Source organism: Amblyomma americanum, chromosome 7, assembly GCF_052857255.1.
Source record: "Amblyomma americanum isolate KBUSLIRL-KWMA chromosome 7, ASM5285725v1, whole genome shotgun sequence".
Classification (NCBI taxonomy): Eukaryota; Metazoa; Arthropoda; class Arachnida; order Ixodida; family Ixodidae; genus Amblyomma; species Amblyomma americanum.
Window position 1 is genome coordinate 12,125,732 of NC_135503.1, and position 12,640 is coordinate 12,138,371.

The 12,640-nt window shown below is 46.6% G+C and overlaps 1 protein-coding gene across 1 annotated transcript in view; it reads left to right on the forward strand.

Moving 5' to 3' along the window:
- Positions 1-12,640, forward strand: part of LOC144098490 (suppressor of lurcher protein 1-like) — a 299,737-nt gene that overhangs the window by 242,334 nt on the left and 44,763 nt on the right. The window contains exon 9 of the mRNA XM_077631178.1: positions 7,443-7,632. Coding sequence (XP_077487304.1) covers positions 7,443-7,632 — 190 coding nt within the window. The remainder of the gene's footprint in view (positions 1-7,442; positions 7,633-12,640) is intronic.

Below are 12,640 nucleotides of genomic sequence, written 5' to 3' on the forward strand. Positions count from 1 at the left end.
TCCAGGTTCTTAAAAAAGAGGGGAAAGAAAAAAAACAGCCGAACTCGGGAAGTAGATTGGAAAGGAGGTGATGAAAATTGAAAGTTCAGTAGAACAACGAAACAGGAAGTAAATGTTCGAAAGCGAAATCGAGCACGACAGGAGGACGCTTTCGCCGCATTGTTTTTGGATTCCGAGCGAAAGCAAGGGGTTTGTTTCTTTTGCGGAACCGAAGCCGCGGGGTGTCCGCGTCAAGTGCGAAAATCGGTCAGCGCGAAGCCCCATCCACGTCGCCGCTGCTCCTGTTTGTAATCTATCTTCACTTCTACGGTTTCCTTTGTCAACATCGTTGTCCGAGTTTGTGCACGGGCATTTCTTCTCGTCTTGACGAGCTTTGACTCGTGATTCTTTTTCGTGCACTTGACGAGCTCAGTGCTCTCCTCTTTTGCTGTTTGTGCTGACAGACCTGAATCATTTCGCGGAGTGCTTTTTTTTACATTTTATACGGTGCCGTATTCACTGTCGCTGCCGTATGTTTACCGCGATTCGAAGCATCGGCAAAATAAGCCAGTTTTGATCGAAGGACATCTTTTTCTGGGGAGGTAAGAACATCAACAGAACGTCTCACATCTTTCCGCATCTTCGTTCTTTCTCTCTGCCTTTTAATCTCTCTCTCTCTCTGACTGTGGGCACAATGAACTCGTGCTGAAAGGCGATCATCACAGTTCAATTTGTACACGTGGGTCATCTTCAGACGACATCGTCTCACAAATCTATGTGTAGTTTGAGGTGGTAAACCTTCAGGTCGGTTAAAATTCTCCTCTCTGAGCGTAAGACGTCATTCGACGATAAAGCAATGCGCACGGTAGGGAAACATTCGTCAACTGAGTGGCTATTTACGCAAACTCACGTATTGTCCCGACAATCAGTGGTTCTGTCATTGTTCTTAATATCGCGTATGTTACTCACTGCCTCCTCAGTGATCATCACCATTGTCATCCTCATCCAAGTTACATCACCGGCAGGTCAAAGTACCCTCTCATTAATTTCCACTAATCCCTGAAATTAATATGTATTCACCGCTTACTAGATTATTAAGTGAAAGTGGGCTCTTCAGTTATGTTCTATCCAGGGAGAGCGTTCAATAAGGGATATTTACTTTGCGGGGCCATTGCGACAGCTCAGGCACCTCCTAATTAAGTAGATTACCATAAGGTATGTGTTCCCTTGGCGTTAATAGAAAAAAAAGGCTGCATGCGCTGCAGCTACTTTGTATAAGTTTATATAATAAAGTTCTGCGTCAGTTAGCTTAACCTTCGTTTCTCGTGAACATCCGATAATAATCTCGTTGAAAAAAAAAACCAGCGCAGCTCAGGGGAGACTGGTAATCATACGGGTCCTAAACTCGCCGTGAGTGCCCGCATATGGCACGACGCAGTGTGCAAGCATTCCAGGGTAGTCGGTGATCTTAGAGCTGAAAGAAAAAGCACATTCCGCACCAGCATGCATCGAAAATTGCATCCACATCACTACGCCTACCGCGCAATACAGCATCGCCAAACCTAATCCGGGATGTTCGTAATGTATTCACTCGTAGAAGGTTCCTGTCAGCACTACGTTAATTCGCTAAGTAATTCCCAGCCATAATACAGGCAGCGATGATCACAACTCCTGTTGTCGTGGCACAAAGCACAGCTTGGAATTCCTTAAAGCGTGATGCCTATGGAGCCCGCGCGATAGCTCTCACTACGGTTTGAATATCGCGATGTGTGAATATCGTTGTGCATTGTTCTTTCATTGCTGCATGATGACACCTATGAATAGCAAACACGCTTCTAACAAAGACGCGCAAGTTTGTTCTCAGAACGGCTCGTACAGCTATGAAATATGTACTGGCAGCCATTTTTCCAAACAACTTGCAAAGGTTGGAACCATCTTTCCGCAAGTATGCCTGGTATACCTGACCCTATTTGTTTAAAAAATGATTTATGATCATTCGGTTGAGTCATGAATGCACCACGCGCTACGCGGCAGGCGGATGAATCTGCATCTGCTTTTTATTTAGCCTCGTTTAAAAAAAATGCACTGGCCTTTCTGATGCATTTCAACTGCGAGTATTTTTTTTTTCCGTGAAACACCAGTGATGCACACAGAACAAACATTTTTTTTATTAAAAGAGAAGGCGCACTCGAAGCCATCTACGCTTTCGTTAAAACGAACTTGTACACTTGCGCTTGGTTTGGCGGGATAACGTAGCGCAGTTGAACAGTTAGCTGCATGCGATGCGCCCGCGGAAGGAAGTTGATAATGCTGCGAGGCGACGTGAGGCACGCATCACCCTCGCTTGCGCAAAAATTGCCCACGAACGGCCTCCTCCCTGAGTCATTTATTCCGCATTCGGAAGGCGAATCCCTGGAAAAGTTCTCGGCTACTCCTCAGTGCCACTGTCTCGCTGTGTTAGTTTGAGCTCTATTCCCACACGCGTGCAGGCTACTGGGCGTTGTCTTCTTGAATGCATCCCATGGTTGGTGGACTGTCCCTGAGGGACATATATGGAGGCCGAACGTCCACATCGCCTCTTCACCGGCTGACGGAGAGTCGGTGGAGGGAAGCCCCGTTGCACGTCAACGGCCGGGCAGCCTATTCGTTGTTAATCATATTCTTGCGCAACTGTTCGCTGCAGCTCCCCGACGTCTGTCCTTTACCTTTATCGTGTAGGAAGCGTGACGCGAGGGAAGGACCTCTCCTCTGCCGACTGTCTCTGGCCGGCGGGCTTCTGTAGCCTTCGGGGGCGATTGCTACACGCGCGCAGCGTACCGCGAAGGCATTATTTATCGCGTCCTGATGCGGCCCTCGTCACGGCTCATCGTGCCCGCCGCGCACGCCAGAGCACGCGGCCGTCATTGTCCGCAACGTCATCACTCTTTCAGGAGCGCCGTGTCGGCGCCGTTTTGGACTGTTCGCGTGAGAGCTCGACAATTGCCCGCGTGATAAATTAATTGGGTGCCAGAACTTTTCGTAGCTGTTGCCGTTGTCGATGAACGCCGTAGGCTATGGTTGCTAACAGCCGAGGGAAAATTAGCCGGTGCCTTCTCACTTCGAAGACTATGTCGTGCATATGTGACCAGTGTTATGCACGGACTGATTGATTGATTGATTGATTGATTGATTGATTGATTGATTGATTGATTGATTGATTGATTGATTGATTGATTGATTGATTGATTGATTGATTGATTGATTTAGAGTGAGTGAGTGAGTTTAAGAACAGAGTGAAATCGGACTCGTTTTCTTCAGACGTTTTTGGCGCTTGCTGGCAAAAAAAAATGAAAAGTACATATGTATATATCAGACTTAAATGCTTTTTAAAGCACTCGCTCATCTTTAGCCACATGATTTCAGCCCCTCAGAACTCACATTTTAGTTACTGCTTCAATTCCGAGCCGCCATTCCCCTGACTTGCACCAGCTGTGGTGTCTTACAGATGAGCTTGATCAAACTGTGTTCGCGACATGCGAATTCATTTATTTTGTGGTCGTAGAGCGGTAAGCGGCCACGTATTTTACAAACACACGAAATACATCGTTTAAGAAGGCTAAAAGGCATTTTGAAAACTAAACATTTTGACAGATTTGCCTGTCTGGTTGGGTTTTTGCGTATAAGGCATTTTGCGTATAAGAATTATTGCATCGTCAGTATTCGCATCACCATGCAAGTATTCGCATCAGGCAAGATCAAGCCAAGGATATTTTCTTCCCGCGAGAGACGCTTACAAGAGTTGCAAGCTGTAAAGAAAACCCTCGCAATGAAAAAATATTCCTTCGCAAGAATATCGTTCTTTCGTTGCCTAGGGCCCAGAAAAAGCACAGCGCGTGCGCGGGGACTAAACAATGGCCAATAGGAGCCTTATTTTTTTATATACTCCCGCCTTTAAGCGCTAGAGAAGCACGCGTCGAATTCAATTCAGTTTCAGACCCCTCATGAAATCAGCTGGAAAAATCCTGACTCAAACACGATGTACGAAACTAGATTGCTCTCGCAAACGGCGCCGAGACAACAGCGTTTGCGGCGGTGTTGTGCAGGTCCCCTCGTTTGTGTTCGCAAAAGGTTAGCGCCCCCCGACCGTCGGAGCCGACGCGACTGGGTAAACGTTTGTCCAAGTCCTAAGCCTGGCGGCCGCCGTTTGCTTTGTCCCGCGCGGCCTACTTTGAGAGCACCCCACGGCGGTGTGCCTCTCGGGTGATACCGGCTGAGTGCCGCCGCCTCCATTGCAGTCTGGAGCGCGGGTCGGCTAGACAACTCTCAGTGTTGGGCAGGGAGTCGCTCGTTTCCGAGAAGTAGCTGTACCTCCGCGTTGTGCTGTAGTTGTGGTGCATTCGCGACTGCAATGTTTGGCCCAGCCCGTTCTATAGAGGGGGCCTCGAAATGCGAAGTAACTCAAGGATAAGAATGAGAAGGAGGTCAGGAGAGAATTAAAGGCGCGACAGCCGACTCTCAGTGAACGGCCAACTCAACCAAGCCGTGGAAGGAATTATGAAGACTGTGAAACTGGGTAGCATAACGAGACGAACATCTCCTCTTGCTAACTATAAATATGCAGGAATGTTTAAATTCGCGTGGCGCGAAATGCTGCTTCACACATTTAGTGCCCATTTCGTAATAATTTTATTTTCCGATAGCAAGCAACATTTGCTCTAATTTAGTGGTATTATATCCAAAATATAGCACATTTGGCGTCACAGCTCCTTTCATTGCTAGTTTCTGCTAAATAATTCCGCACAGACTACAGCAGGTGGTCTTTACAAAAAAAACAAATTAAGCGTTTATCTGTCAAAACTACCATTGGGCTACTGCCATCGCAGCAAGTAAAAGGCGAGTAGGCATTCTCGCATGAAAATGACACTATCGGTTTTTGTTTTTTTTTTAATCTATTAAGGTTCCTGATACCTCAAAGGTTAAACTGTATATAGGACAAAAACGGCGAAATTTCTTTCCTGCTCTGGGCATATGACAGACAGGTTAGGGCCAGAGCAAGGCACAGATGACCTTTTGTTTTTATTATTTTCCGCATGCTGGCAGTGTTTTCTGTTGGTATGCACAGGAACTACTACCTTGTTTCTATGAATGGATTCCTCTTGGTTGGGAATGGGCAGCGTTCGCAGATACCACCTCTTCTCTACCGCTGTCGCAAAGCTGTCAGACATGTTTGCTCGCCTCAGAGCCGCTTGGGTAAAGTAGACGGTGACACTCGCTCTGTGATTGTCTCTGGACTAGACAGATGAATCTAGCACTTAGATCCGACAGCGCTGGCGACGCTTTCTTTGAAAGCTGAGGCGCTGTGCTAACGTTTCCCATTTGCTGATGGGAATCACTGGATATCGAACAAACGCCACGGTTGTTTTTTATCCTCTCGGCGGGAACAACGTCGATGTACTACCGGCATCAAATGAAATGCCAACAGCGGAGCGCGTGACCAAAGGTCCATTTTGCGCCTTCTGCCTGTCGCCGTCAGAGATAGGCGCGCTCATCCGGTTTGCGACAGTTTTGTTGCTCCTGTTTTCATTACTGTTCCTCTTCTCGCTTTGCCACTGGAGCGCCACGTGCAACCGCATTTGTTAACCGAGCGCTCTTAGCTCCCTGACCTGCAGCACTTCAATTTTAAATCGATCCTCGGCATGTTATCAACGTCTGGCTGCGCTGTGAACAAATAAAGGTCGACCGTTTCCATGACCTAAGAAAGCTGAATATGACAGGGATTTGATTAAAGCAATCTTACCTCATAATGGCAGGGTCGACATGCACACGTGGCAGGAGAGGCACGCCCGGTGTTGTCGGCACTCCAAATTCACTGAGGCTGGTCCCAACGAATTGAGCACGTTCACTCGTTGGAGAACATCACGCAGCGCCAGTTCGCCGTAGTCCATGACGCACCGTTTCGTGCGAACACAAGCCTTGCTTTTCTGTTTGCTTCTGAGACCGCTCGCTTCTGCGACGCTACAGAGCTTCGCAGAAAAGCCTCATGTAGAAGACGTCTAATGGTTGACATGCTGACACACAATTGAAAAATGTCCTTCACCTCACGAGCCATAATGCCTGGTGTGTCTGCTGCAACGGCCACAATAACAAGCCCTTGATCCTTGCCGGTAACCCGCTGTCTGTGCCAACGGGGCAAGTTTCCGAGCCGCCCTGCGCAACAGAACGTTTGCGAAATTCTGGTAACTGCAGACACTGGACAACCTGTTTCCTTTGCAATGACGCATTGGTGCACACCGTGGCTGTCAAGAGAAACTCTTGGCACCCTCTTTTCAGGCCATCCGCTGACGCGGCGTGATTGCTCTATTCCAGTGTATTCCAGTGTACCCGAAACAAGCCAGTCAGGAGCTGTCGCGCAAGGCACCGACTTCAATCCGATCGGTCTTGTTCCCTGATTGCGTCGCAACCGGACGCTCATGGCATGACGATGATGGGAGCAAAATGAAAGCAGCTGGCCAGGGAGATAAGAGCGCTCGCTTCACCGACGGGCCACAGCCAGTGCCGCCAGCGAAACCGCGCCGAGCAAACTGAGATCGGTGGAAAGTAGTACGAATGTGGCGCTCTAGTGGGAAAGCGAGAAAACGTTTGAAAGAAAGCAAGCATAACAATCCCAAACCAGATGAACACGCCTACCTCCGATGGCGACAGGCAGACGTAGTAAACTGGACCTTCGGCCACGCGCTTCGCAATTCGTCGTTGATTTGATGTCGATAGCATCTTGACTCTTACTTAATGCGGGGCACGATGTACTGGCGCGCGTTGCTTACGGCGACGGCGGTTCATTCTGTCGCCCGTTACAATCGCCACGGAAGAGTCCATGCATATAGCAAAAAAGAATAGGGCTTAGCTTAGCAGACAATGAGGCATTAATAAAGGACCACCCAGAACGGACATTGAAAAGACTGAATGAGAGCACAAATACGCACTTAATTAAAACTGCCCTAACAAAGCATCATTCAGCTACAAAATGAAGATTACGAGACGAATATAATTCAGCGCAGGATAACAGCAATTGGACTACCAATAAATCAAAACTAAACAGTCAACAGCATGAACGTATTACTGTTGGGAAAGAGCGACAACTGTAGAACGCAAAACTTTCACGCGCAATATTTGTTTTCAACGGCCTCGAACACATGTGACAAAAAAAAATCACCTGGCCATGTTATGGTATTACAGTAGCGCTCATCAAAATGCACACATATTATGCAGTAAGTAAAACAATACACGCTGCCACTTGTAATGAATGGGGAACGCCATGGCTAGACGACTCGTCTGGGCACGCACGCAGTAAGCTGGAAATTTTCCAAATAACGCGTACATATGGGATTTGCAAGTACGCTTTGAATGACGAGTCTAAGTGTTGTTTAAAGAACTCGCATTCACTTGCTTCCACCTGTCTTTTTTTTCCCCCCAACTCTGATTTGCAGGCAACGGCAGCTGCGACCAGGTGATCATGAGCAACAGCTCCAAGAACGGCACCATCACCAGCCCCAACTACCCCAACCCGTACCCGGCTAATACACGCTGCAACTACCACTTCCAGGGAGAGGGCAAAGAGCGCGTCCAGATCAAGTTCACCGACTTTGACCTCTACATGCCACACGAGGGCATCAAAGAGTGAGTGCCCTACCTGGAATGGCATCTGTCTTGCTGTTGTATGTAATAATCGCTCATACCCACTGCTCCTGTTCTGAGGGCTACTATCACAATTCGTGTCATCACAGGAGCTGCAGGGACTAATTTTTATTAAGGAGACGAAAGAGAATTTATAACCGGATTGCACAGGCGTCATGTTGAATAAAAAAAAATGAAGAGCCAGCTCTTGTACTTGAAACCAACTCGTTGCACTCAATAACCCGCAGTAAACGCTACAAAAGTTTTTTCCCTCATAAAATAGGTTGACCAATCTGCTAACGAGGGCTGTGTGGGACACAAGTTTTATCTGGAACTGATGTGGAACCAAGACTGAAGTATCCGGGACTGACTCCCTACGCGAGACGGTATCGCCTCATTTATTTTCTCTCCGTTGGCGACCTGTTATTGTGAGGAGCGGGGACAAACAATGCAGCCATCAGCAATAAACAGCACGGTTACAAAAGGTAATTACACGTGGTTGTTTTGAATTCATTGGCGTTTGTGACGAAGAAATAGATGCGGGATGGCGGTTTCAACATTCGTTGCGTGTTTTACGTATAAAGGGACCGAAATGTAGGTTGTAGCGCCTGCTGGGTACTCTGACTTTGTAATAATTATCACTGCGAGAAGAGAGGTATGACGGAGACGAAGAGTTCCTAAAGAAGAGATTTAAATGGCATGTTTTACGACAGAGACACAGACTAGATATTTTACGGTGACGTGATAATTCAAGCAAGCTGAGGTGAGACTTCACGACAGTGACGCTTGCGCTGTGGTGATAGTTTGATAAAATAAAACGCGTAGAACGATTCCGCTCGGCTTCAATGCTGTCGATGAAGTTTACGTGAGGCTGCCCTGCTGATAACGTGTACTCAATCTTTGAGCGTGCTGATGTTTTACAGGCTAAAAATTTTGTTTCAATAGGAGCAAAAGAAAAACTCTTCTTAAGATAGCGCAGTGTATGTATATCATTACTTATGTGTAGTTGGCATAGGTTAGCCAAGAATAATGGTTGTGCGTAATAAAATGAACGCTAGCTTCGGATATAGAGACTAGCAACGCTCGTGGAAATACAAAAAGGCATAAATTCGTTTGAATTTATTGCAGCTCCAAACGCGCCTTACTTTAATGCTTTTAAAATTCTGTAATAAAATCACATGTTCATGCGTTTATTTTTTGTAATGGATAGATTTGCTTTCGTGACAATCATCAATATGCATTCGTTGCAATACAATCGTTTACGGTGCTGTGAAAATGCTTCCTTCAGTTCTAATGAGTGTGGCCCGCATTTTCATTTTCATTCTTATGGAAATATCCTTCACTTTTCCTTACGCTGACTCTGATATTGTTCTTGTCTTTTTTCTAGCTTCGGACTTGCTTTAAATTTAATGTAGCGCGCGTCTGTGCCCTACGCGGGCGCGCCCAAACTTCGTTGCTCGGCCACAGAAGGCGTTGGGGGGGGGGGGGGGGGGGGGCGCCCTTTCGTAACTTATACTTAGAAGCTCGATGATTTGTCACCAACGTCCATTCCTCTTTCATTTAAATCACTGCAATATTTTTCCGCACTGACGCAACAGGGGAAAATCCAAAGGCAGTGAAGAGGCAGGCCCCGTCAGGGTTCTTTTTCATCGTCTCGGTCCTAAAAGGGATAGACAGCGAGCTGCATGCTTTATGCTGTTAGTTTCCTCGGCGACACAATTATTCATCCCCGACACACTTCTATTAACAAACTTCATTCCTTATTTTTGCCCGCCATTCCTGTCGCTTCACCATCTTGGCCCCCTCGGCCCACCGTCTTTTATCGCGCGCCTGTCTCGATAACAAATTGCAGCCGGTTACTCTGAAGGGTCTCCCTCGAGAACTCAAAGTGGGAAACGTCCAGGGGAAAAAATAAAGAAGAAATGCTCGGATATATTGCGTACCCCAGCGACCCCATAGGCCTCCCTGTGCTGCGCGTCGCATATAATCGAGCTGAAAGCCTGCAGGCCTTAAAGGATCTTCCCGTGTATCTGCTCTGAACGCAGGCGCCTCCACACATGATGGTCCTGCGGAGCGCCGTGCTTAGCAGAGTTCTTTGTTTTTTATTCTGAGGAGATGGTTCTATTTTGAGCATTTCTATTTTTAGGAAACTTCCTTTGGGTGTTTTGCTTTCAGTCCTGCGTGCAACCTTGCTTGAAGCCGTGCTTTTCCAAAGAGGTTAAAGTTGAGCTCTCAGGAGATTGTTCCGACCGACATTGACGAAGCAGTCGCTTATCGGGAGACAAGCATATCAATGATTACAACATGTCTCAGCGTTGGACTCACTCTTCGTTTCACGTCTATCGAATGTGCTATGTTTTTTGTGTTCATTTTAAGAGTCAGTGCAGGTCACATGTTTTATAGATTGGAGAGCTGCGGAAGGAAAGCAATCAAGAAGGGCAGCTGGCGCTGGAAGGAACTATTTCGCTGGTTTTGGAAGAAAAAACATTATGTTTTCTGAGCCATTCGTGCGAGTTCTAACACAGTCCCTTTATTGGTACGTGCGCTGTTTACAAGTTTGTTACCGTTGCAGTCGTGTCCTGTATCATAATAGCGCAAACACTAATCCACTGAAGTGGACCTTATGTTGCAAGCTCTTCGACCCAAGCTTTATTTTTGAGCTAAATACTAGAAGCTAGCACTTTTTCACTGAAGCTTCGCGATATGTCGCCCTCGGTAGACCTTTGTACCTTTGTAGGCTAAGGGCGCTTGTGAAATCCAGCACAGCGCTGATATATGCGTTAGACTTGCTTTCCATTCGCACACGAGGGCGTTGCTCCTAATGTAACACTCCCAAAAAGCGATCTTTACGTAAGTTTTGGCTGAAATAAGTTCAGGAAAATTAAGCACATTCTTTCCAGCTGTTATTTATGGTAGATGTATGCTTCTCTTACAACCTTCCGTTTTGAGGGAGAGGGTGCCTTCCTGGCTGCTACACTCCACCGCTTGGACTCTCGTCCTCTTACAAAAACCAAAATTCTGGAGATTTGGACAAGACCTTCATCACAAAAAAACGCGGTGAAGGTGCTCCTGAAGTTCTTAAAGGACTCGAGCTTGAGTTCCCGACTGTAAACTTTAAGCTTCAAGTGTGCGCCCTCTGTCCCCTTGACATAGTGGTCGATGGGCACGGGAAAAATTTATTTCGTTGCTCTTTCTTCCTTTTTTTCTTTGTTCTCCTCCTCACGTGTAGCGTAGCCTACTGGGCATCGCCTGGTTAACCGCGCTGCCTTTCCGTCTTTTGTCTCTCTCTCTCTCTCTCTCTCTCTCTCTCTCTCTCTCTCTCTCTCTCTCTCTCTCTCTCTCTCTCTCTCTCTCTCTCTCTCTCTCTCTCTCTCTCTCTCTCTCTCTCTCTCTCTCTCTCTCTCTCTCTCTCTCGAAACAATTTGTCGCAACGCACACAGGTAACTCAAGTCAGTGATCGCCCCGCGGAACGACTCGCCTGTTTGCCTTCTGTAAAGCGTGCACTACCGCAAGAAGGTTAACTATGTAACGAAGCCAGCACTAAAATTGTAAGACATATATCATTTTCATCTTAGAAAAATTGACAAAAATTCAGCGCCCCCACTGCACTTACCACTCAAAAAAAAATCTCTGTTGTAAAGTCACTTTTACAAGCACCGCGCGCTACGCAAAAATAATGATTTCGTGGCTAGCATTGATGCCCACTAGGTGTAACTTTTGTAAAGCGCGTTCTGCTGCAAAAAGACAAGTTCTGTAACAAAGCCAGCTTTACGTTTCAAATGTTTAGCGGAAACTCCAATATAGAGTAGATTTGTAATAAGGGTGCAATTACTCATTGTCATCCACCCAAGCGCAGCCACACAGCTACAAAGGAAAACTCAAGGAACGCGTCATGTCATGGCTGAAAAATACGTGCACAGATGTGAATATACCTGTTGTTTCAGTGAAGGGGAAAGAGAATTTTTAAAGATAGGATTTCTGAGGTGTCGAGATGGCTCTGCGGCGTAGTACTAGCAGTGCAGACGGAAATAACAAAACGTGTGAATCACGCATGATATAGTAAGCTTGTTAACTATTTTCTAATAGTTCACTTTTCAACTATTACAGTCCGGCGCCCGGATGCAACTGAAAATTTCTTTCCGCTCGTTATTAATGGCTGTATCACTTTTTAGAATGCCGGTAACGCGATTGCTTTGGGTATCGTCACACTATTAAATTTTACGTTGCGCGCCCTTTTCCAGACGCGCGGACTTCAGCGCGCAAAAGAAAAACTGATGCTTACGTCATTGAATGACGCACGTATCACGTGACCTTTCTCCCTCCTGTTGGAATTGGAGCAGCGAGCAGCGCGGGCGTGATACAGACGGTCCCGTGGCACATGCGCCACGGAGCGATGAGAAGTGATGTACGCCTCTTTCGGGCGCACCCTTTTCGAAAATGACGCGCGGCCGCCGAAATTTGTTTAGAGACAGCGTCAAGCCAAGTCCCGTTCTCAAAGTGCAACGGCCGGACAAAAGTATCTAATTTCAATGAAGCACCTAGCTCTAAGTTAAAAGTGAAATATTCGAAACCAGTTAACCAGCTCACTAGTTAGCATGATTCACCAGTTTTTTTATGTCCACCGACATTTGTAATACAACGCCGCAGAAGACACCACGATACGTCATAAAGCCTACGTTTAAAAAATATTCACCTTCAGTAAAACACGTTATAACAAAAGCTGACAATGCATGAATAATTGTATCAAACAACTGGCTCTACCAATAATGCCAAGTAGGGCTTTCCAATAGCAAAGCTCATAATAATATGAAGTGCCTAATGCAGTATTCTTTTCGGACGTCACCATATTCTTCTGGTGCATTGCGCGAATGTCTGACGGTACGTTTTCGACCCGCTGCATTGTCAACGTAGTCATAGAAGCGAGTGGTCGTCGATTTAAATTTTCACCTTGTACGCTTGTGGGAAAAATTGTTATAGAGAAAGTACATCAAATTATGTCGTGGACGCGTGC